Genomic DNA, 24,806 nt, shown 5'->3' with positions numbered 1-24,806 from the left:
AGGGAGAATGTGCAGACTCCGTACCAGACAGTAATCCAAGCCGGGAATTGAACCTGGGACCCTGGAGCTATGAAGCAACTGTGCTACCCACTGTGCTACCGTGCAACCGAAGGTCAAAACCAACTTGCGTGCCACCCTCATCAAGCAGTGATGAAAGGGAAAGAGGTATTATGATTACAATTCTCGCACACACTGCCCTTTAGAACCTGGTCAAATGGTTAGTATCCAGACCACACACACAGCCATGATAAACTGGTGGTGGTAAGCAGCCAGTCCCTACAGTCAAACAGCTGTGCATTCTCCTCAGACGATCCTCATTCTGTAAGAAACCACCGTCATCTACTGTAGGCAGCGGAACCAGCACCATCAACCACCACAGTGTTCCACCTGCAATCCAGGTACCCTACACCAAAAGAAATAGAGGCTCCTCCAGAGGTCAGCGGGACAAGCCCTGCACTGGGTACACTGCAAGACCCCTGATGCCAGTAGCCCAAGGGCATCTCAAGCACAACTGGCACAATCACACATTCAGGGCCCCTGCGTAAACCAAGTGCAAAGTTCAAGGAGTATGTGATGAGCGAGCCTGCAAATGGACCTTCTTTTATAAAAGGCGGGGGGGGGGGGGGGGGGGGGGGTGGGGAGCTACCTGCCAGCTGCAGCAACCTAATCAGTGTTTTGCACAATGTAAGTAGTTATGTACTGTTGGCCCTGTTGAACTTTGTATGTTTAAATCATTTACGCCTGGGGGCTGTTCTCTCAGACTGTTACATCACCTTACGATCGATTGTTCCAACTTAAACGGGGACGATGTGGACCGGATGGTCACGTGGACACTGGAGACACTGCCTCGGAGAGACAGTGGCGTAGTGGTATTTTCACTGGATTAGTAAACCAGAGACCCAGAGTAGTGCTGTGGGTTCGAGATTAGAGATCACAAGTTTATAGCACGATGCATTGGAAAGCTAAAGTCCATTTATTGTAGGCCTGGTTATACCAACTAATCTGGCACAGGCCAGGCATTAAACTGATATTAAATGGGGAAATGCTGAGGAAATCAGAAACACAAAGGGACTTGGGAGTCCTTGTTCAAGATTCTCTTAAGATTAACGTGCAGGTTCAGTCAGCAGTTACGAAGGCAAATGCAATGTTAGCATTCATGTCGAGAGGGCTAGAATATAAGGCCAGGGATGTACTTATGAGGTTGTATAAGCTCTGGTCAGACCACATGTGGAGTATTGTGAGCAGTTTTGGGCCCCGTATCTAAGGAAGAACGTGCTAGCCTTGGAAAGGGTCCAGAGGAGGTCCACCAGAATGATCCCTGGAATTTAGAGCTTGTCGTATGAGGAACGGTTGAGGACTCTGGGTCTGTACTCGGAGTTTAGAAGGATGAATGGGTGATCTTATTGAAACTTACAGGATACTGCAAGGCCAAGATAGAGTGGATGTGGAGAGGATGTTTCCACTTGTAGGAAAAACTAGAAGCAAAGGACACAATCTCAGACTAAAGGAACAATCCTATAAAACAGAGATGAGGAGGAATTTCCTCAGCCAGAGGGTGGTAAATTTGTGGAACTCTTTGCTGCAGAAGGCTATGGAGGCCAAATCATGGAGTGTCTTTAAGACAGATAGATAGGTTCTTGTTTAACAAGGGGATCAGGGGTTATGGGGAGAAGGCAGGAGAATGGGGACGAGAAAAATATCAGCCATGATTGAATGGCTGGGCAAACTCAATGGCCGAGTGGCCTAATTCTGCTCCTATGTCTTGTGCTCTTATACATTTCTATGTACAAACAACTCCGTCTACATTACTGTGCAAGTAAGGAGGAGGCTGACTGTCCTCTTGTCCATCCTACTACCAAGTGCCCATCTCCCATTTCTCCCCCTATACATGTCAGAATGGGTGTCTGGTTCCATCTGCTGGCAGGAGGTCATAACTGTCGCTACAAGTGTTGGTCAGTAGCAGCAGTGCTATTATATACATTGGTACAACTACGTACAGTTATACTTAGATTTGCCTGCATGCATGTCACCACATTATGGACTGGACTGTGTTTACAACTCTCTGTAGTAGGTTAATTTCCCAATTGCAGCCATTTCCAGACTTTCTCTCGAATGCAATGGCGAGGAATATTACCTCTGATCGAGGCTCGTTCTTAACTACTTCCTGGAACAGATCGTAAGCAGAGCGTGCTGCAGGACCGGGAGGATTCAGTACCTCTGCCTGTCCCAGCCTCCACGGCGCTGCAGGAGAGGGGGGGGGGGGGGAGAAGCGGCGTTTAGGAATTGACTGAGTGAAGCGCTGCCACCGAGCAGGGCAGGGGCGGGGGGGGTTTCAGCTGAAAGCTGGCGGAAGTTGTGGGCACAGCCGGTGAGTATGTTCAGTCTGGGGGGGGGGGATGGGGGAACCAGGCGGCACCTAACAACATACTCGAGTCCAGTTTAACACAACACATACAAACAGAACCGTAGGAAAGGCTCTGAGCCGGCTGTAAACTCCTTTGCGGTGTTGAGATTAGAGCCGAACATTATTTACACACACGGGGTGACTTTTCTGAAAATAGCTTTTGACCTTTCAGCTCAGCCGTCGAAGTGTGTTTCTACTTTCGCTTTCGGTGCTTCATTGTAATTGGCTATGGCGTTCAGAGAATTTTATCATAATATATAGCGCACAATGCGGCCTTTCGGCCCATGGCGCCCGTGCTGCCTCTTTGGGAGAGCTATCTAATTAGCCTCACTCACTCGCTCTTTCTCAACCGGCCCTGTAAAGTTTGTCTTGCTATTTAACCAAGTGCTTCCAGAACTTAACCCTTAAGTGCCAGACGTGGCTCGGTTCTGAGTGAGAAAAGTAAAAGTTCAAGTCCAACTCCGAGGGACTCCGGCACAACAGTCTGGGCTGACACTCCAGATCAAAACTTGAGGGAGTGCTTCACTGGATGGGCTGTTAAACCGAGGCCCTATGCTGTGGTGTGTGTGGGTGTAAAACATTCCCTGACACAATTTCAAAGAGCATTGAAGTTATCATCTCCAGTGTTGAACCCCTTCCTCAACATCCCAACATGCAGGTTATCAGGTCACTGACGTTGCTGTCTTGTGGGAGCTTGCTGTGCAGAAATGTGGCTGCCAATTTTCCAACAATGATTTAAGCTTCAAAAATACTACTTTGGCTGTAAAAGTGTTTTGGAGCATCCTGGCATTTTGAACGGGGTTATATAAATGTAAGATTTACAGGGCTACAGTGACAGGGTGGGATGGGAGGGGGGAGTGGCACCAGCTGAGTTCTTGCACAAAGCTGACAGGGACATAACAGAACGATCAGCCTTCTCGGTGTTGCAACTGTTCTGTGATTCTGTTTTTAAATAATATTTATTAAGATGCAGTGTCCATGTAAACCTACAGTTAAATCCACTGCGCTGAAAGCAGGGGTTCCCAAACTAACAGCCGTGAAGAATTGTGCTTGCTCCTCTGAGGCGGCAATGGAAGGTTCTGGAAACTGGTATTTGACAGTCCTGGGATTGGCTGTGAAGCCCATCCAAATCCACATGATTTAGTTTGGTGGTGGATGCGTCCTAATGCAATGAGATCCGAGGCTCGATTGCTGACACCAACTGGAGCTGTGCAAGGTTTGTTTGCCTGTACCCCAGTGTTCAAACTCCTTCCTTCTGGTTAACAACTCTTCCCCATTCCCCAGAGTCTTCTCTTGCTCCCCAATCCTTCAACAACTCTTTCTGCCCCCCACTCCTCTTAATCTACACTCCCACCAACCCCCCCAACTTTCATGTTGAGGTTGCCACATCTGTGAAGGGAGTGTGCAGCGGGACCTGGGTGTCCTAGTGCACTAGTCGCTGAAGGTAAGCATGCAGGTGCAGCAGGCGGTAAAGAAGGCTAATGGTATGTTGGTCTTCGTTGCGAGAGGTTTCGAGTACAGGAGCAGGCATGTGTTTTGGAATTATACAGGCCCTTGGTGAGGCCACACCTAGAACATTTTTTTTAATATAAATGTTTTTTTATTGGGTTTTTGAACAAAGTATAGAACAGTACAGCACTGAACAGTCCCTTCGGCCCTCGATGTTGTGCCGAGCATTGTCCAAAACCAAGATCAAGCTGTCCCACTCCCTGTCATTGTGATGTGCTGTCATTGTGATGTGCTCTATGTGCCTATCCAACAACCGCTTGAAAGTTCCTAAAGTGTCCAACTCCACTATCACAGCAGGACGTCCATTTCAGACACTAACCACTCTCTGAGTAAAGAACCTACCTCGGACATCCCTCCTATATCTCCCACCCTGAACCTTATAGTTATGCCCCCTTGTAACAGCTACATCCACCAAAGGAAATAGTCTCTCAACGTCCACTCTATCTATCCCCCTCATCATCTTATAAACCTCTATTAAGGCCTCTCATCCTCCTCTGCTCCAAAGAGAAAAGTCCTAGCTCCCTCAACCTTTCCTCATAAGACCTATCCTGCAAACCAGGCAGCATGAAAAATGAAAATGAAAATCGCTTATTGTCATGAGTAGGCTTCAATGAAGTTACTGTGAAAAGCCCCTAGTCGCCACATTCCAGCGCCTGTCCAGGGAGGCTTGTGCGGGAATCGAACCGTGCTGCTGGCCTGCTTGGTCTGCTTTAAAACAGCGATTTAGCTCAGTGAGCTAAACCAGCCCCATCCTGGTAAATCTTCTTTGCACCCTTTCCAATGCTTCCATATCCTTCCTAGAATGAGGTGACCAGAACTGCACACAATACTCCAAATGTGGTCTCACCAGGGTCATGCAGCATAACCCCGGGGTTCTTAAACTCAAGCCCCCGTTAATAAACGCTAACACACTATAGGCCTTCTTCACGGCTCTATCCACTTGAGTGGCAACCTTCAGAGATCTGTGGACATGAATCCCAAGATCTCTCTGTTCCTCCACATTCCTCAGAACCCTGCCATTGACCCTGTAATCCGCATTCAAATTTTTTCTACCAAAATGAATCACCTCTCACTTATCAGGGTTAAACTCCATCTGCCATTTTCCGGCCCAGCTCTGCATCCTATCAACGTCTCTTTGCAGCCTACAACAGCCCTCCACCTCATCCACTACTCCACCAATCTTGGTGTCATCAGCAAATTTACTGACCCACCCTTCAGCCCCCTCCTCCAAGTCATTGATAAAAATCACAAATAGCAGAGGACCCAGCACTGATCCCTGTGGTACACCGCTGGTAACTGGTCTCCAGTCTGAAAATTTTCCATCCACCACAATCCTGTGGCGCCGGAATGTGGCGACTAGGGGCTTTTCACAGTAACTTCATTTGAAGCCTACTTGTGACAATAAGCGATTTTCATTTCATTTCATGTGATAGCCAGTTACTTATCTAATTGGCCAAATTTCCCTCTATCCCACACCTCCTTACTTTCTTCATGAGCCGACCATGGGGAACCTTATCAAACGCCTTACTAAAATCCATGTGTACAACATCAACTGCTCTACCTTCATCTACACACTTAGTTACCTCCTCAAAGAATTCAATCAAATTTGTGAGGTATGACTTACCCTTCACAAATCCGTGTTGACTATCCCGGATTAAGCCGCATCTTTCCAAATGGTCATAAATCCTATTTTTACCGTTATGTACACAAAATAGAATACATATATATGTGTGTGTGTGTGTATATACATACATAGAAGGGAAGGGAACACGCACAAAAAACAAAACAAACAACAAAAAAAGTTAGAATAAAATAACTGGTAGGGTATTATGTGCTAGCTCAACAACAGCAGTTCTGTACAATTGGCAATATTGTTTTTAGCACATAAGTAGGCATCTGTTTGGGGGTGGGGGTGGGGGGGTACATATACATTTGGGCGCCGGGGAAACAATTACAGAAAAATTACAGAGGGCAATACGCGTATGGATCTGGTGTTGGTGTTGTCGCTTGCTTCTCCCGGATGGTTTTCGCTCCCGTTTTTGTCTCGCGATAACCTCCGCTTCAGCCATATGTCCCGTCTCGTCCGGATTTTCCTTGTTCTCTGCTCCTGTAGACGCCAAGTTTGTTATTGTTTCCTGTGCCGTCCTTCCGGCTGTCATTCCCTTGCCTCCCCCCCCCACCTCACTGGTTCCCCTCTATTGTTCGCTGTCTCCTCCCTCTTCCCAACTTCACCTCGCTCTTCTGCTCCCTTTCCCCCCCACCTCTCCTGTGGTTTGCCTTTCTTTTCTCTTATGTTTAGCTGCTATCCACCTCTCGGTCTATCCCTCCCTCCCTCGCCTCGGCTACTTTCCCCTGGTTCTTAGCTACCTGGCTATTCTTCTGTTTGTTCGCTGACTACAAACGGGTCCCGGAACAATTGGGTGAGTGGCTCCATGTTCTGTGGAAGCCGTTGTCTGTCCTTCGGATGGCGAATTTGATTTTCTCCATTTGGAGGGATTCTGAGAGGTCAGACAGCCAGTCTGCAGCTTTGGGTGGTGCTGCTGACTGCCAGCTGAACAGGATTCTACGGCGGTCAATCAGGGAGGCAAAGGCAAGGGCGTCCGCCCTTCTCCCCAGGAATAGATCTGGCTGGTCTGAAACCCCGAAGACCGCCACTTTCAGGCATGGCTCCACCCTCACTCCCACCACTTTGGACATTGCCTCAAAGAAGGCTGTCCAGTACCCCGCAAGTCTGGGGCAAGACCAGAACATGTGGGCGTGGTTGGCCAGGCCTCCTTGGCACCGTTCACATCTATCCTCCACCTCCGGGAAGAGCCTACTCATACGAGTTCTTGTTAAGTGGGCTGTATGTACCACTTTAGTTGTGTCAGGCTGAGCCTTGCGCACGTGGGGTTGGAGTTGACCTAATGCAGTGCTTCGCTCCAGAGTCCCCACCCTATTTCAATCCCCAGGTCTTCCTTCCATTTCTTTCTTGTTGCGTCCAGTACGGTGTCGGCCCCTTCTACCAGTTGGTCATACTTGTCGCTACAGTTCCCTTTATCTAGGATGCTTGCGTCCAGTAACTCTTCCAATAATGTCTCTCGTGGCAGTTGTGGATACGTCCTTGTCTCCTTTCACAGCAAGTTTTTGAGTTGCAGGTACCTTAGCTCGTTCCGCCTGACTAGCTGGAATTTCTCTGTCAGTTCATCCACGCCATCCTGCTGTCCGTGTATAGGTGCCTGACTGTCAGTGTCCCTCTGTCCTGTCCCCACTTATTAAAGGCGGCGTCAGTCAGCGCTGGTGTGAATCCATGGTTGCTGCAGATGGGAGCTTTGTCTAACATTTTGGTCAGGCCAAATTGCTGCCGTAGTTGGATCCAGGACTGGAGGGTGGCTATCACCACCGGGCTGATGGAGTGTTTTTTGGGTGGGGATGGGAGTGCCGCCGTGGCGAGGACCTGGAGGGAGGTCCCCTTGCAGGAAGCCTCTTCCGTGCACACCCACTCGGCTTCTGGCTCCTTGATCCATCCCCTTATTCGCTTGGCCGTCGCCGCCCAGTGGTAGAATTGTAGGTTTGGGAGGGCTCGACCCCCCCCCTGGATTTTGTTTTTTGCAGTACCTTCTTTGGGATCCACATCTAGTATATTGCGTGCAATTTTAATCTCCTTTTCTGAGGAGGGATGTTCTTTCTCTTAAGGGAGTGCAGCGAAGGTTTACCAGACTGATTCCAGGGATGGCGGGACTGTCATATGAGGAGATATTGACTAGGTTAGGATTGTTCTCGCTGGAGTTAATGAGGGGAGATTTCATCGAGACTTTTAAAATTCTAACAGGACTAGACAGAGTAGATGCAGGGAAGATGTCCCAATGGTGGGTGTGTCCAGAACCACGCGTCACAGCCTGAGGATTCAGGATAAGCCATTTCGGACAGAGAGGAGGAGACATTTCTTCACACAAAGAGCGGTGAGCCTGTGGAATGCATTACCACAGGAAGTAGTTGATGCTAAAACATTGAATATATTCAAGAGGTAGCTAGATATAGCACTTGGGGCGAATGGGATCAAAGGTTATGGGGAGAAAGCAGGATTAGCTATTGAGTTGGATGATCAGCCATGATTGTGATAAATGGCAGTGCAGGCTCGAAGGGCCAAAAGACCTCCTCCTGCTCCTATCATCCAAGTATCAAAATATGGTCACAGCAAGATTAATTTTAAATTTGGGAATCACTGCTTAAAGCTTTCTTGCCAAAGTTTTAATAGAAGTTCCCCAATAAACAAAAGTACATGAAGTGCCGAAAGGTTTCAATTTATTGGTGCTTTTCTTTCTCTAACTTATTATCTTGGAAAAAGCACCGACCTATAATATGGATACACTGGAATCATTTCCAAAATAATTGCTGGCAACAGTGGGGGATATTGAGTGTAATTTTGAATCATAAGTGATGATACAGTAATAACTGAGAGAGATGCTACGTTCTTACCTGTACAGACATTGCTTCCTGCTCACTGGATGTTGTAAAGTGGATATTTTGTTAGGCCAATGAATAAGGGAACAAAAAATGTTACATGCCACCAACTTATCAACAAAGCCTATTGCATGATCAATAAATCAGTCCACAAATCAAATGTTTTGAAAGCATTTCAACTGTAAGTGCTGTGATAATTTGTATTGATAGTGTGTCTTTTATGTAGCAAACCACATAAACTGTGAGATTACCACTCAGAAGAATTTGTAGGAACATTGGAGGAAGTAATCAAAGCATTGTCAGAGAGAGGTTATAGGGACGGGGTTCCAGGGCATGGGGTCAGCTAAATAAAGATTCTGTCATTGATGGTAGAGCCGAGAGATGGGGGAAACATACAATGTTGGACTTGAGGAGATTGCAATGGCGAGTATCAGAGAGACGATGGAGGAATCTGAAGCTGAGGATGAGAATTTTGAAGCCAGTGGATTGAGGAAGAAAGAGCCAGTGGTGTTTGGAAATGGTCAGCTGGGCAGGTTTTTGTCAGTATGAATTAGGTTATTGTAGAGTGGATGGCAGTGAGGAGAGCATTGGAAACATCTGGAGATGTGGTGCGGACGGTTGGGAATATTTTGGGTGGGGGCGGTTGGGAATGTTTTGGGTGGGGGTAGTTGGGAATGTTTTGGGTGGGGGTGGTTGGGAATGTTTTGGGTGGGGGCGGTTGGGAATGTTTTGGGTGGGGGCGGTTGGGAATGTTTTGGGTGGGGGCGGTTGGGAATGTTTTGGGTGGGGGCGGTTGGGAATGTTTTGGGTGGGGGCGGTTGGGAATGTTTTGGGTGGGGGCGGTTAGGAATGTTTTGGGTGAGGGGGGTTGGGAATGTTTGAGTGGGGGCGGTTGGGAATGTTTCGTTTGGGATGCTGGAGGTGCTCGGTAATGTTTTGGGTGGGGGGGGGTGTTGCGGTCAGGAAATCATGAGTGGGTGCTGTGTGTCAGGAATGTTTGGGTGAGGTGGGTGCTGGTGTGGTCGGGATGTTTGAGTTGGGGGCGGTGCGGTTAGGAATGTTTGGGCGGGGGGGCTCTGGTATGACCAGGAAAATTTGGGTGTGTGGGAGCTGATGCGGTCGGGAATGTTTGGGTGGGTGGGAGCTGGTGCGGTCGGGAATGTTTGGGTGGGTGGGAGGTGAAAGGGTCGGGAATGTTTGGGTGGGTGGGAGCTGAAAGGGTCGGGAATGTTTGGGTGGGTGGGAGGTGAAAGGTTCGGAATGTTTGGGTGGGTGGAGCGGGTGCGGTTGATCATGATTAAAGCAGCGCTTTATCATGGTAAGTGGACATGAATAGAGGGATTGTGAGGGCCGAGGAAGTGGATTGTCCATTTGTGGTTTGCAAGGATATCTTCAGAATGGGTCTGGCTGATCCATACCTTACTGTCCAATAATAACCAATCAAATTCAGTATTGTTAAGAGAGCTGACCACGTGTAAGGATAACAACACAACATATTCGAGACAGGCAAATCTTTAACCATGGTTCAAAAATGTCCAACTTTTATCATCTTCTGTGATTAGTTTTTGGTCACAAATCTCACTGCGTGACAAAACACTTGTGAGCAGCATTTAATTGTAAATTGTGAGTAGTTCATGACAGCAGCTGTTAATGAAGTGTGAGTCAGCTCTGAGGTGATCTGCTTTTTGCATCACAGTGAGGGTGGCACGGTAGCACAGTGATTAACACAGTCGCTTCACAGCGCCAGGGTCCCAGGTTCGATTCCCGGCTTGGGTCACTGTCTGTGGGGAGTCTGCACATTCTCCCTGTGTCTGCGTGGGTTTCCTCCGGGTGCTCTGGTTTCCTCCCACAAGTCCTAAAAGACATGCTTGTTAGGTGAATTGAACTTTTGAATTCTTCCTCTGTGCACTCGAACAGGCGCTGGAGTGTGGCAACTCGGGGATTTTCACAGTAACTTCATTGCAGTGTGAATGTAAGCCTACTTGCGACAATAATAAAGATTATTTTTAAATATGGCTTCTTCTATCTTCGCAGTGTCTTGGTCCCCCCGAGAGAATGGGATCAAACTGGACAGAGAGGACTATCGCTGTGTCAGGGTTCCCCGAGGATATTCTTCCTAGCACTGTGATGAATGACAAACTGACCATTCACTTCTTGAGGCCGAGGAATAGCGGAGGTGAAGTGGAAAGTGTCATGTATCCCGCGGATGAACCCGGCATTGCTTATGTCACCTTTGAAAAGGAGGAAGGTAACTTTTCAAAACCATGAAAATATTATCACTGTATGATAGATCTCCACTTCACAGAAACACCTTGAGTTATCCATGGTGTCTGTTGCCCACCAGAGTCATGGCAAAGTGAATTTTCTTTAGAGTACATTAGTGATGTTGCAGGCATCAATGTAAGGATCTACTGCTTGTGGAGAAAATCCATCTGGAGATTGAAGGAGGAGGGGGGTTCAGTGATGATACCCCTTAAAACTGAATAGCTAACATGCCACTAGAGTAGTTTTACATAAGTTACTTTATTAAGGATTGAGATGAATTAAAGGGAGTGGACTGAGTAATCATTATTAACCATTAAACATGTATTTTTAGGACATAGCAGTAAAAAGTAATCAAATGGGCTTTAGGATAGCTAACTTGACCAAAAGGACGTCACTTTTGATATCCTGTCTTTATGAAACAATCCAGGATGCTGCTTCTGTTGACCTGTTTCTCACAAACAATGAGCACAAGGTGCTGAGATTGTACATAGCTGTCAGGGTGAGGATCCATCATGGGTTGCTCGCAATTCTATTGGGTGAAGTTTAAACATTGCTTGCAATTCTATTGGGTGAAGTTTGAACATTGCTTGCAATTCTATTGGATAAGTTTAAACATAGCAGCTTCAGGGATTGGATTGCATCCAACTGGGAAGGGCTATTGATTTTTGAAAGTTGTATATGTACTGAGTTTGTGTCTTTGTTCTGTAGAAGGATCTTGGCAGCTATCCAGATCTGTAGAAAGATCTTGGCAGTGATCCAGGTCTTGTCTCTCTTGTACATGAATGCAAGCTTGTAGAAAATAAAACCGTCTTTCAGATTGTTGATGTGTCTGCTGCACTTTGTACTGAGTTGAGCCACAGGAGAAAAGCCCACGTGGAAGCCGACTCAGTACACAGGCCTTGAACCTGATCCTACAGAGATAGAATGGTGCAGCTGCATGTGTCACTGGATAATAATGCCAAAAGTGTGTGACTCACGTGAATTTATTACGTTACAGATCAGGCCACATCCGATTGACAGAACTCAAAGAATCACAGAATTGTTACGGTGCAGAAGGAGGCCATTTGGCCCATCATGTCTGCATCATCTCTCCAAATGTGCATTATGACTTAGTGCCGTACCACTGCCTTTTCCCCATACCCCTGCACATTGTTTCTAGCCAAGTAACCATCTAATGCCCCCTTGAATGTCTCGATCGAACCTGCCTCCACCACACTTCCAGGCAGTGCATTCCAGACCCAAACCACTCACTGTGTGAAAACACATTTCTCACATCACTCCTCCGTTTTTACGTTCATTGCATTCAGTGCGAAAGGCAGGACAGTCTGAGTTGTGTTATGGGAAATATTGTATTCATAATGTATCTTTGTTTCCCATTTCAATTACACTTCTGATAAGGAAATTGTTCATTTTTTGAGGCCCTTGCTATGTGGTCTTACAGATGTATGTGTACAGGTAAATCCCAAGTTAATGTCATGCCAATCTACCGGAAATGCCGGTATTTTGGAATGAAAGTGAGTTATTTGGGTTTTTTTTTCAGTCGATTAGGCTGAAGCGTTCCCGCGTGGAAATTATTTTGTTTAATCATTTGGCGATTCCTCTTTGTTTTTGTGTATGGTCCTACATTGTGAAATAAATCCTTTTGTTTTTTTGAGCATATGGCTGTTCGCTGATTGTTTTACCATAATTCTAAGGGTGAATTACACAATACCTGTTTTAAGGAAAATTGTTTTTACAGAATGAACTCGGCCCTGACCCATTTCGTAAAAATGGGATTTACCTGTAAATACACCTTGCAGTCAGCATCACCGATTGTGCCTGTAGGTTGACACTGATCTAGAGTAGGCATTACCTGCCCATTGCTCAGGTAATTTGTGGCCATTCAATGGGGTTTGAGGAGTTCTTATGTACTTTTTGATCTGGGCAGCATATTCTATGGAGAAGTATGAATTATTTACTGCACAAAAACTCTGAGAAAAAGTAGAGTTTATTTGGATGAAAGGCAGATGCTGTTCTAATAAGGCAAGTCTGAAAATGTGGATTTAGCACAGAATGTTGGTCCTAATTGCCCGGAGGTGCTAAAACAGACACCTGTGACAGAATTTCTGCCAAGCAGGGCTCCTTGCACACACTTCCACTGAAGGTGTTGAGTTCTCTGGCTGACAGAGAGCAGCAGATTGCAGGTTGGCTCAGGGACCGAGTAAGAGGGCATACAGTTTCTCTCTTGCATGTGGGCCTGGAGGTGCTGGTAGAGGAGCTCCAGACGGTGAAGGATTTCCTGCAAAAGAATGGAATCCACCTTCCCCCTCCTGTCTGTCTCTCTCTGCTGAAGCAACTGGCGCTGCTTTGAGTCGTCTCATGGCCTCCTTCCATTTGTTGGTCAAGGAGGCCCTCTAGCAAGATGCCAGAGCAAACACTCCCTTTCCCCTGATGACTCAGTAGGAGTTCACTGAGGTAGAATAGCACAGCACTCACTACTCTGAGTCCTCGGAGAGACTTTAAAAAGACTTCACCAACATTCTAGGAATGTTTATTTTACAAAGTCCCCTCTGATTTGTTTCAAAAATCCTCTTCAAACCTCCAGCAGCAAGCGGGATAGTGGAAGATGCACCTATCATTTTAAGTAGTGCTAGAAATTCCCAGCATTCACATCTTTACTCCAGTTTCGCTGGCCATTGTTACGAGAGGTAGTTAAATCAAGTGTCAGCCACCAAAATGACATGCAGCCTCTTGCGGGAGCCAGCAGGCAATTAAATTGCCAGTCAGCTCTTTAACATTTATCCGGGCAGCTATTGCTAACACAAGCTTCAATTACTTTACCAAGATGGCGTCTTGACTAAACGCTGGCAAGACTCGTGTTGCAGCTTGACACCTCATCCTGGCCACCTCTTTACCTCATTGACGCCTGAGATATTTCGTCAATATTTTCTGTCATTTGTTTTATTATTCATTGGGTGTGGGTGTTGCTGGGCTAATTGCCTTTGAACTGAGTGGTTTTCTAGGCCTGTTCAGAAGGCAGTTAAGTGTCGACTACATTGCTGTGGCTCTGGAGTCACATGTAGGCCAGATCAGGTAAGTTTGGTAGATTTCCTTCTCTTTTTTTTTTCCTCTTTTAAAAAAAATAAATTTAGAGTGCCCAATTCATTTTTTCCAATTAAGGGGCAATTTAGCGTGGCCAATCCACCTAGCCTGCCCATCTTTGGGATGTGGGGGCGAAACCCACGCAAACATGGGGAGAATGTGCAAACTCCACACGGACAGTGACCCAGAGCCGGGATCGAACCTGGGACCTCGGCGCCACCGTGCTGCCCTAGATTTCCTTCTCTAAAGACCATTAATGACCAGATGGATTTCTACAACAATCGGTCATGGTTTGATGATTGTCATTAGACTTTGTAATTGCAGATTTTTATTGAATTCAAATTTCATCATTTGCCAGAGCATTACCCAGAGTCTCTGGATTAGTAGCCCAGTGACAAAAACAATACGCCATTGCCTCTGTGTGAAGCACCAGGTGCAATTTAAAAAATAAATTTTTCACTATTTAACACGATACTGCTGAAGTAATAATGTGATTTTAAAAGGGTATTTGTTGTGGTAAAAAATGCAAACTTTTGTTTTCAAGTCGTGAACAGTGTGCTGAGAAAGGAGCAAGTGCTTGAAGACAAACAACTCCCAATGAAATATCCATTGAAAGTTTCACAGAATAATGTGGAAGTAAGTGTGTGCTGCTGAGAGTGAGCCACCTTGGCTTCTGGTCCTCCCAACACCTTGATTTAACATTCTCATCCTTTTACTCAAAACCCTCCATGGCCTCACTAAACCATATTCATCCCCTCCCGCTTATCTGTGCATCAGCTTTACAACAGTCCAAGACTTCAACTCTGACATCTGTACCTTTTTATCTTTATCATTCACAGCTGTGCCTGTAGTCATCTCGGGCCCTCACTTTGGAATATCCTCCCTAAACCCCTCTTCCTCACTCTTCAATTGCTTCTTTGAACAAGAGTTTAGCTACAAATTAGAATAACTTGTTTGAAGCACCTTCAGTTGTTTTCCTACATTTAAAGGTGCAATTTAAAAAACAGTTATTTGTCACTATTTAACATCATAGACGAAACTAGGCTTTAGTTTGATTGAAGAGCACGGATGTCATGAAATAAGAAAGAAAAATTATTTACAGACTTAACTTGTACAGCAAATCTTAATTTGTGACCGTCTTTGCAAACGCTCCGAGGAGATGTTGTTATTTGGTTTTAATGGTGTTTTGTGTGCAATGGACCTCTTGTGTGATATCCGCTTTTATGGCACCCTTTATCAGAAGAATTTAAATTGAAAATAAGATTGCTTACCACTGTTTTAATGTCTCTCGGCCAGTCATGCAGAGCAAGACTATTGCATTGTTCATTTTAGTTATCCCTCTACTCTTTGTCTTCCTTGTATTGCTGCTTGGAGTCTTTGTCCCTTCGGTGACCTGGAATTTCCACAGCGGGTGCAGCCAGAAATGTGCACATTCTGCAGAGTGTCATTTTACACCCAGACTTCCTGTCAAACTGAATGGAAGACACCCGACACCCGAACATAAAATGTGGGTGTAAATCAGCATAAGCATTGGTGCCCAGAAAAACGCTGAACTTGCACCATATATTCTTCTTTACAAATTACAATCAAAATTCAACGTATTCAGGCGTGTTTACGAGCCTGCGGTTTTTCCTGTTTTTGTTAATGTGGCTCATACGTCTGTCAGAAAATATGTTGACGAGACAAACCAAAAAGTACAGAGCCCGTCTCCATGATGTTTAATTTAAATAGACAAAACAAGGAGCAGAGAAATTACTTAATTTCCTGTTACACCTGAAAATCTGGTCTCAATTTTGAGAGGCTCACTTTTAGGAAGCTGATATTTAGGCCGAGGCCTGGTCTGCAAGCAGAGAGATTGATGAAAGTTATATAAGATTGAGCAATTCTGGGTGTATTGACTCTTATGACCACTGCCCAACTGCAGTATCTGTGGCAGTATGACTTGGGGTATTACAGAACCTGGGAGTGTGAGCTGCCATTGGCGCAGAAGGCTCGCTGCCCATTGGCCCAAGTGTTGTGTTCTTTGTATTCTCATTGGTTGAGAGGAAGGTAGCTCCGCCTACGAGGCAGGGTATAAAAACCCATGTTCCCCAGCAGCCAGGTAATTTCTGTACTCCTGCTGCTGGGCACACTTGCTGATTAAAGCCTTCGATTCGGACTACTCCTTCATTTTCGTGTCCATTGATTGCGCATCAATTTAATCAGCAAGATTTTAAAGGATGGAGCTCTGCATCAAGCCGGAGTGTGTACGACTCAGCCCCCACGCAGCGAATGCAACAGCCACATTTAAGCACTGGCTGGCTTGTTTCAACGGCTACCTTAGTCCGGTGGAAAACGTTCCGATGAAGGAGCAGAAACTACACATCCTCCACTCGTGCGTCGGCACCGCCATAAACATGCTCATCGAGGACACGACAGGTTACGACGTGGCTATGGACCTGCTCACTTCATACGGCCGGTAAACCAAGTCTACGCTCGGCACTTAATAGCCACGAGGCAGCAGATCCCTGGTGAGTCACTGGACGATTTTTATCGTGCCCTCCTTGTGCTGGGGAGGAACTGCGGCTGCCCACAGGTGTCTGCTGCTGAGCATACTGAACTCCTCATCCGAGACGCCTTTATTACAGGCATACAGTCCTCGCAGATTCGCCAGACACTGTTAGAGAGAGAAACCTTAAGCCTCACGGAGGCATGGGCCCTCACCACCTCCCTAGATGTCGCAAACAGAAATGCACGCTTGTACCCCCCCGACCGTGCGGCGACCCCCTGGGCAGCGTGGAACTCAGCGTCTCTCTCCTCCATGGACTCGGACTCCCCCCAGGCCTGCGCCGCAGGGCGCCCCAAAATATCGCGGGGTCCTGCTGCTATTTTTGCAACCAGGCGAAACACCCACGACAACGTTGCCCAGCCCGTTTCGCAACCTGCAAGGGCTGCGGGTAGAAAGGCCACTTTGTATCCGTCAGCCAGGCAAAGGCAGTCGCTGCGGTCCCGGGCAGCGACCACTGGACTCCCCCCTTCTCTCTCTCCAGGGGCCCCGTGGCCCGCGGACCTTGCTGCTCCCATCCCCCACGCCACGTGCAACCTCTGGGCGCTGCCATTTTACGCCCCCGAAGCCACGTGCGACCCCCAGGCGCTGCCATTTTGTGCCTCCGATGCCACGTGCAGTGGACGGGCGCCGCCATTTTGTCCACCCCCCACCATGTGCGACCAACGGGCACTGCCATCTTGGATCAGCTCAGAGGACACCGTGAGTGACTACTCGCTGCCCGATGAAGACTCCGACTATCTGCCACGACTCGCTTCAGTCACTCTGGACCAGTCTCGACCCCGCACCCTCTCTACGGCAACAACAAAGATATTGCTCAACGGCCACGAGACAAACTGCCTGCTGGACTCCGGGAGCACGGAGAGTTTCGTCCACCCTACCACTGTAAGACGCTGCGCTCTCCCTGTCTACCTGGTTAAGCAAAGAATCGCTCATTCAGTACAGATCATGGGGTGTTGTATAGTGGACCACATGGTCCAGGGGAGAGAATTTAAAATTTACAGACTCTACGTCCTTCCCCACCTCTGCGCAGCAGCACTCCTGGGGTTAGACTTCCAGTGTAACCTCCAGAGCCTAACATTTAAATTCGGCGGCCCCATGCCTCCCCTCACTGTCTGCAGCCTCGCGAACCTCAAGGTCGATACCCCGTCCTTGTTTGCAAATCTCACCCCGGATTGCAAACCTGTCGCCACTAGGAGCCGACGGTACAGTGCCCAGGACCGGACCTTCATCGGGTCCGAGGTCCAATGGCTTCTGAAGGAAGGGGTCATCGAGGCTAGCAACAGCCCCTGGTGAGCGCATGTTCTGGTGGTAAAGACCGGAGAGAAGAATAGGATGGTCATGGACTACAGTCAGGCCATCAACAGGTTTACGCAGCTGGACGCGTATCCTCTCCCCATATATCCGACCTGGTCAACAGGATCGCGCAGTACAAGGTCTTCTCCACGGTGGACCTCAGGTCCGCCTACCGACAGCTCCCCATCCGCGCAAGCGATCGCAAGTACACTGCGTTCGAAGCGGACGGGCGGCTCTACCACTTTTTATGCGTTCCCTTCGGTGTCACAAACGGGGTCTTGGTCTTCCAAAGGGAGATGGACCGAATGGTCAACCAATACGGTTTACGGGCAACCTTCCCGTATCTCGATAATGTCACCATCTGCGGCCACGATCAGCAGGACCACGACACCAATCTCCGCAAATTCCTCCAAACCGCAAAGCTCCTGAATCTGACTTGCAACAAGGACAAATGCGTGTTTAGCACCGACCGTCTAGCCATCCTTGGCTACGTAGTGCGTAATGGAGTGATAGGCCCCGACCCGGAACGCATGTGCCCCCTGATGGAGCTCCCCCTCCCCCACTGCCCCAAAGCCCTCAAGCGCTGCCTTGGTTTTTTCTCATATTATGCCCAGTGGGTCCCCAATTACGCCGACAAAGCCCGTCCCCTCATCCAATCAGCCATGTTCCCCCTGTCGATGGAGGCCCGCCAGGCCTTCAGCCGCATCAAAGCGGATATCGCAACGGCCACGATGCGCGCTATCGACGAGTCCCTCCCCTTCCAGGTCGAGAGCGACGCATCCGATGTAGCTCTGGCAGCCACCCTCAACCAAGCGGGCAGACCCGTGGCCTTCTTCTCCCGTACCCTCCATGCTGCCGAAATCCGCCACTCCTCGGTCGAGAAGGAAGCACAGGCCATAATAGAAGCCGTGCAACACTGGAGGCACTATCTGGCCGGCAGGAGGTTCACCCTCCTCACAGACTAACGGTCGATGGCCTTCCATGTTTGACAACGCACAGAGGGGCAAGATAAAGAACGACAAGATCTTGCGGTGGAGGATCGAATTGTCCACCTACAACTACGACATCTTGTATCGTCCTGGGAAGCTGAACGAGCCTCCCGATGCCCTGTCCGCGGCACCTGTGCCAACGCACAAGTGGACCACCTTCGAACCCTCCACGCGGACCTCTGCACCTGGGGGGTCACCCGCTTCTTTCACTTTGTAAAGACTAGCAACCTGCCTTACTCCATCGAGGAGGTTAGGACCGTCACTAGGGACTGCCACGTCTGCGCGGAGTGCAAGCTGCACTTCTACTGCCCCGAAAAAGCATCTGATAAAGGCTTCCCGCCCCTTTGAATGCCTCAGCATGGACTTTAAAGGTCCCCTCCCCTCTACCAACCGCAACACGTACTTCCTCAACGTGATTAACGCGTACTCACGCTTCCCGTTTGCCATCCCCTGCCCCAACATGACCACACCCACCATCATTAAAGCCCTTCACACCATTTTCTCCCTGTTCGGATTCCCCGCTTACATTCACGGCGATAGGAGGTCCTCCTTAATGTGTGACGAACTGCGTCAATTCCTGCTCATCAAGGGCATTGCCTCAAGCAGGACGACCAGTTATAACCCCCGGGGTAACAGACAGGTCGAGAGGGAGAACGGTACGTTCCGGAAGACCGTCCTGCTGGCCCTACGGTCCAGAAATCACCCGCTGGCACGAGGTCCTCCCAGACCAACTACTTTGCACACCCACTAATGAAACGCCTCACGAACACCTTCTTGTCTTCCCCAGGAAGTCTTCCTCCGGGACCCTGCTCCCGATCTGGCTGGCTACCTCCAGGCCCATCCTGCTCCGGAAACCCGTGCGGCTGTACAAGTCGGACCCGTTGGTCGAGAGGGTCCAGCTGCTCCACGCAAACCCGCAGTATGCGTATGTGGAGTATCCCGACGGCCGACAGGACACGGTCTCCCTACGAGACCTGGCACCCGCCGGATCCCCGCCATCGCCCCCGGCACTAGACCCCCTCCAGCTGCTTCCGGCAGGCGCTCCCCTCCTTGGCCCGCCAACCCCCTTACCCGCGCCGCCTAGAGGACCGGACGCCCCTTGCCCGGCCCTCGCCAGCTCCGCCTAGGGGTACGGACGCAGCCACAAGGACCGGATCATCGCTCCCGGAGTCACGGATGCCCGCACCTCCAATGTCTCCAGCGAAGCTCCGCAGGCTGCAGGGGACGTCCAAGGCTCCTGATCGGCTGATCGAGTCTGAACTGTTAATGGACTTTTCTTTGCTTGTTCTCTCGTTTTTTGTGTCCAATTCTGTACATAGTTATCATGTTCTAACACGTCCCTGTACATAGTTACGGGCCAGTGGGCAGCCACCGTTGGAGAGGTAAGATCCCACATCACTAGTCATACTACCAGTCTCTTACCCACTCGCACGTGATAACCCCCCCCCCCCCCCATGCCCTCATTCCCCGTCTTCCCAAGAGACACCCCCCCCTCTCCCCGGGGTTCCTTTTTCAACAAGGGGTGAATGTGGTAGTATGACTAGGGGCATTATGGTACCTGAGAGTGTGAGCTGCCATTGGTGCAGAAGGCTCGCTGCCCATTGGCCCAAGTGTTGTGTTCTCTGTATTCTCATTGGTCGAGAGGAAGGTAGCTCCGTCTACGAGGCCGGGTATACGAACCCATGTTCCCCAGCAGCCAGGTCATTTCTGTACTCTTGCTGGGCACACTTCTTGCTGATTAAAGCCTTTGATTCGGACTACTCCTTTGTTTTCGTGTCCATTGATTGCGCATCGGTATCCAGAACTCTTGAGTTTTTCCAGGATTACTGATGAGATGTGGAGTAACAAGGTTTTAAAATCAGATGGCAGAGCTCACCAATAATTTTAATGGAGAGAATATGCACAGGCCGTTGTGATTTAAAAAAAAAAAATCATTTTATTGGAATGTGGCCTTCGCTGGCTAAGCCAGCATTAGTTGCCCATCCCTAATTGCCCTTAAGATGATGGCGGTGAACTGACTTCTGCTGTAGTCCATGTGGTGTAGAGCTATGGAGAGGGTTCCAGGATTTTGACCCAGCGACAGTGAAGGAACGGCGCTATATTTTCAAGTCAGGATGGTGAGTGCCGTGGAGGAGAACTTCCAGATGGTGTTCCCATGTATATGGTACCCTTGTCCTTCTAGATGGCCTTAGTCGTGGGTTTGGAAGGTTTGGAACAGCTGATCCAGGCCACTCTTTCTCTCCATTACGAATCTCCTCCTGCCCCTCTTCATCTAAAATTGTATTGCATGGGGCGGCACAGTGGTTAGCACTGTTACCTCATGGCATCGAGGATCTGTGTTTGATCTCGACCTTGTCTGTGTGGAGTTTGCACATTCTCCTCGCGTCTGTGTGTGTCTCACCCCCACAAACCAAAAAGATGTGCAGGGTAGGTCAATTGGCCACACTAAATTGCCCCTTAATTGAAAAAAGAAGTGTACTCTAAATTTATAAATAAAAACTTGCATTGCTGCTTGGAATCTTTAACTTGCTCAGATAAAAGCTTAATTCTGTGCCCCATACTTTCTGTAATTATGATAAACAAGTCTGGTGCAAATTAATGCATTTTAAATTTTCCAATTCAGTGTGAAGGGAACATATCCATAGCAACTGCAAAATACATTATTGACATTGCAGCTGTGAAAGATCCCCCTTGAGCGAGTGCTGACTGGCGGTGGTGATTTAACCCGAGGGTCAACACACCTCTGGTGAGGGGCAAGGTTGAGAAGGCGAGGCCTTGGTGAATAACCTCAGCCAGTATAGGAATTGAATCTGAACTGTTGGCGTCACTCCGCATCAAGAACCAGCCATCTAGCTTATTGACCACCATTGCAATTGTAACATCTTTATCAGTGCTAAAACCAGAAAGCCAGCTTGGAACTATCAGGGAAGTTTTATTGCTGTACTGCAAATGAATGACCAAACCTGTAAATTGAAACAAAGGCCTGCAGCATAGTTGTGTCACTTAATAGTGGAAAGGAATACAGCCTTTTGAACCTTGTGCTCTTTTGTGATTATGTTACTTAGCATCTGAACTAACTGCTGGGGTTAGTGTTTGCTCATTCTCTGCTCTATTGGTACATGTTTCCCTGTCTCCTCATCGTACTGTACCTGTCTCGGAATAACCCAGTTGAAGTCTGGAGGTTCATAGTCTGCAATAAGAAATGTCTTTCCGTACTTTACCACCAATCCTGTGGTCTCTAAATGTATGCATCTTATTTTATACTGCAATGGAGACCGCACCTCCACAACTAATAGATTAAATGTTTTTCTTTTTACAGATTTTTACCCAGGTTTCAGTTGACCTGGACGTATCAATATTTGGTGAGATGTCGAGGTTGGTAAGAGAACTTGAACACAATCATAAAAGCTTACGATTTACCCACTGCCCCGACGGAAGGCTTCACATTGAGGGCTCCTTCTCGGCAATGAAAGAGCTGAGGAAAGAACTTCAGAGAAGGTTAGGAGACTTTGAAGTACTTCCTCCCCTGAGTTCAGCGTTCAAATCTGGAGCAAGTGCCTCAAGCGGAAAGTTTGCAAAACTTTCATCTGACGATGCAACTCGGTTGACTGGGCCTCAAAGGGTGGCGGCCTCACCTAGCTATGGAGCCGGTGATGCCTTGGATCCTGCTGTATTTGTGGGAGAATCCACAGTTATTCTAGATGCAGATATTTTTGAATACATTGATAAGGTTTGTAAACATCACTATCAAGGTGTACTCTTTAAATATTGTGTAAGAGCTAAGGTGACAAATATTGAAGCCATAGCTGTTCTCCATCTGGAAAAAGCTCATGATCAGTGTAAACCATCTCAGCTGAGGACAGCCAAGTTAGAAATAGAAAGGTTAATCAGTGAACTGCAGCAATTATTAGTCAGTGAAAGAATTAGATTGGATGGAGGAAAAGGGCGGAACAAAATGTTGGCTTTATGCGAGGAAATTGCGCAACGCATCCCTGTGGTTTTGTTTCGCGTTACTGATGAGTACGTGACCCTCATCGGCAGTTCTCAACATTGCAGCCAGTTCAAGAAGGAGGTGGAAGAGAAGGTTAAGGCTGTGGAGTTGATGTGTGATTCAGTGTCCAGTGGGAATTCTCACATTCTGAATACAACTGGACACCCCCATCATTCTAGCCAAAGGTTAGGTTCAAATGTTGCACATGGGTTGGATGAGCCCACTAACAGTGAATATAGCCTAAATCAAAACAGCCACTCTGGTCAATATGCAAAGAGTCAGGCTGACGGTTTCCACACAGTTTCGAGCAGGGATGATTCATCCGAGAAGCGGAGATCTTCTGATGTCGTTTCATTAGCCATTGGACCATCTTCTTTGCCACCGATACGCCACATGGAGACGCATACCATGGAGGTGATACATGATTCAACGTCCGCTGAATGTTCACTACCTCTGAATACAACTGGATACTCCCATCATTCCAGCCAACGTTTAGGTTCAGAAGCTACACAAAGAGTTGATGTGCCCAATAGATTTGATGTGCCCAATAAAGTTGTAGATGGCCCAAAACAATGTGTAAACAGTCAGGCTGACGTTTTCCACACAGCCTTGAGCAGGGATGATTCATACGGGAAGTGTGGAAAATTTCCTGGCATAGGTTCATTAGCCAGTGGACCATCTTCTTTGCCAGCATCATCGTGGATGAGCCCGAGTACCATGTACGACAGAGAGTCAAGGTTTGATAAATCTCCAAGCACTAGGCCCCCTCATTTTTGATTGAATAAATATGTGCAATTGATTTTTTTTTTCTGCATGGCACAGTTTTTATACAGTATGTGCAAGGGAAAGATCCTATTCATTTCCAACAATCACTACATGGGCTGTGTGCGCCCTGGTGTCAACTCCAGTGCATGGGTTCTGTAAAGTAGGTACATTATAGCCGTTACCAGAACATGGGCCATTAATCAGAACTCGCCGCACTTGTATAAATGAATCATCATCAGGTTTGGGGCTTCTATGCAGCTAACTTCTGATATTGACTGGTGCATGCTGTGTGTAAAATTGGTGCCATTGTAGAGCAAGGGAGGGCTAGTGCCTTTTGAACTACTTGTGTATTGAGTGTAAATTCTTGGGCACAGAAAGTGCTGCTTTCTGAATCATGGCAAATTGGGGGCCAATCTGTCCATATCATTTTGAATTGAAATTCTACGCGCGTTTAATTTGTTTTTCAATCTGCACTTAAAAAAAAATAAGTTGTGCGCCCTACCAATTATCAATGATCTATGACTTGCTAATATTTTTGCCAATGTTTCAATGTTTGCTGCCTTTGTTTTTGTTTGGAATTTGCTGGTAATGCTTAAACTCTGAAGCAGCAGCTACGCAGTCCTTCTGATAAGACTTGCCTTTGAGTTCGAAGCTACTACATTGAAAGCAGACCAGTGTGAATGCTTTGGAAGGCTGCAAAGTTTCTTGTAAGGGATATAATGCTGTGTTTGTACTGTGCTGAATAATGTATTTTTGCAAAGGAAGAGATGTCTATGTCAATCTTAATTTATTTCTGTTTCTGTGCGTGCATTAAATTAAAGTTGAATTTCCTGCTGTTTAAATATTCATTGCGCATGTTGAAACCATTTTTTAGAAACTGAAATTTCAAAAGAATACAGTATACAACAATTTACAATTATAGAGTGTTTCTAAGGGAGTGTTTTCAAATAATATTTGACACTAAGCCACAGAAGATATTAGGACAGACAACTTACAAAGCTGGCCAAAGGTCGATTTTATTTTTGTTAAAAAAGAAGCATCTTAAAGAAGGAAAGTGAGGTAAAGGGGCAGAAAGGTCTAGGTGGAGTGATTAAAATTGAGCATCTGCAAGAAGTCAGAATTGGAGGAGTGGAGGGACCCTGAAGAACTGAGGGGGCGGCACGGTGGCACTGTGGTTAGCAATGTTGCTTCACAGCTCCAGTGTCCCGGGTTCGATTCCCGGCTTCGGTCACTGTCTGTGCGGAGTCTGCACCTTCTCCCTGTGTGTGCGTGGGTTTCCTCCCCATGCTCCGGTTTCCTCCCACAAATCCCGAAAGATGTGCTGTTGGTAATTTGGACATTCTAAATTCTCCCCAGTGTACCCAAAAAGGCACTGGAGTATGGCGACTAGGGGCTTTTCACAGTTACTTCATTGCAGTTTTAATGTAAGCCTACTTGTAACACTAATAAAAATGAATATTATTATATGTACTCACGACTCACTTGGGTTAAATATGGCGCCGGGGGGGCGGGGTTGCG

The 24,806-nt window shown here is 47.5% G+C and overlaps 1 protein-coding gene across 2 annotated transcripts; it reads left to right on the top strand.

Annotated features, from left to right (window-relative positions):
• The first annotated feature begins 1,947 nt into the window (after window positions 1–1,947).
• LOC119962115 (RNA-binding protein 43-like) lies at window positions 1,948–24,136 on the top strand. Of its 2 annotated transcripts, XM_038789999.1 has the most exons (4): window positions 1,948–2,368; window positions 10,391–10,604; window positions 14,247–14,338; window positions 21,852–24,136. In XM_038789999.1, the coding sequence occupies exons 2-4, from the start codon at window positions 10,412–10,414 to the stop codon at window positions 23,298–23,300; spliced, it is 1,734 nt and encodes a 577-aa protein (XP_038645927.1). In that variant the 5' UTR covers window positions 1,948–2,368; window positions 10,391–10,411; the 3' UTR covers window positions 23,301–24,136. The 2 variants fall into 2 exon arrangements, with proteins under 2 accessions (XP_038645927.1, XP_038645929.1); XM_038790001.1 differs by lacking the exon at window positions 14,247–14,338.
• The last annotated feature ends 670 nt before the right edge of the window (window positions 24,137–24,806 follow it).

This window comes from Scyliorhinus canicula, chromosome 2, assembly GCF_902713615.1.
Source record: "Scyliorhinus canicula chromosome 2, sScyCan1.1, whole genome shotgun sequence".
Taxonomy (NCBI): Eukaryota; Metazoa; Chordata; class Chondrichthyes; order Carcharhiniformes; family Scyliorhinidae; genus Scyliorhinus; species Scyliorhinus canicula.
This window is presented reverse-complemented; position numbering and strand designations above follow the sequence as displayed.

Coding starts and splice junctions, on each gene's coding strand:
- LOC119962115 (XM_038789999.1), top strand. CDS start 10,412: ATGGGATCAAACTGGACAGAGAGGACTATCGCTGTGTCAGGGTTCCCC. Junction 10,605..14,246: donor CACCTTTGAAAAGGAGGAAG/GTAACTTTTCAA, acceptor TTTGTTTTCAAG/TCGTGAACAGTGTGCTGAGA. Junction 14,339..21,851: donor TTTCACAGAATAATGTGGAA/GTAAGTGTGTGC, acceptor TTCTTTTTACAG/ATTTTTACCCAGGTTTCAGT.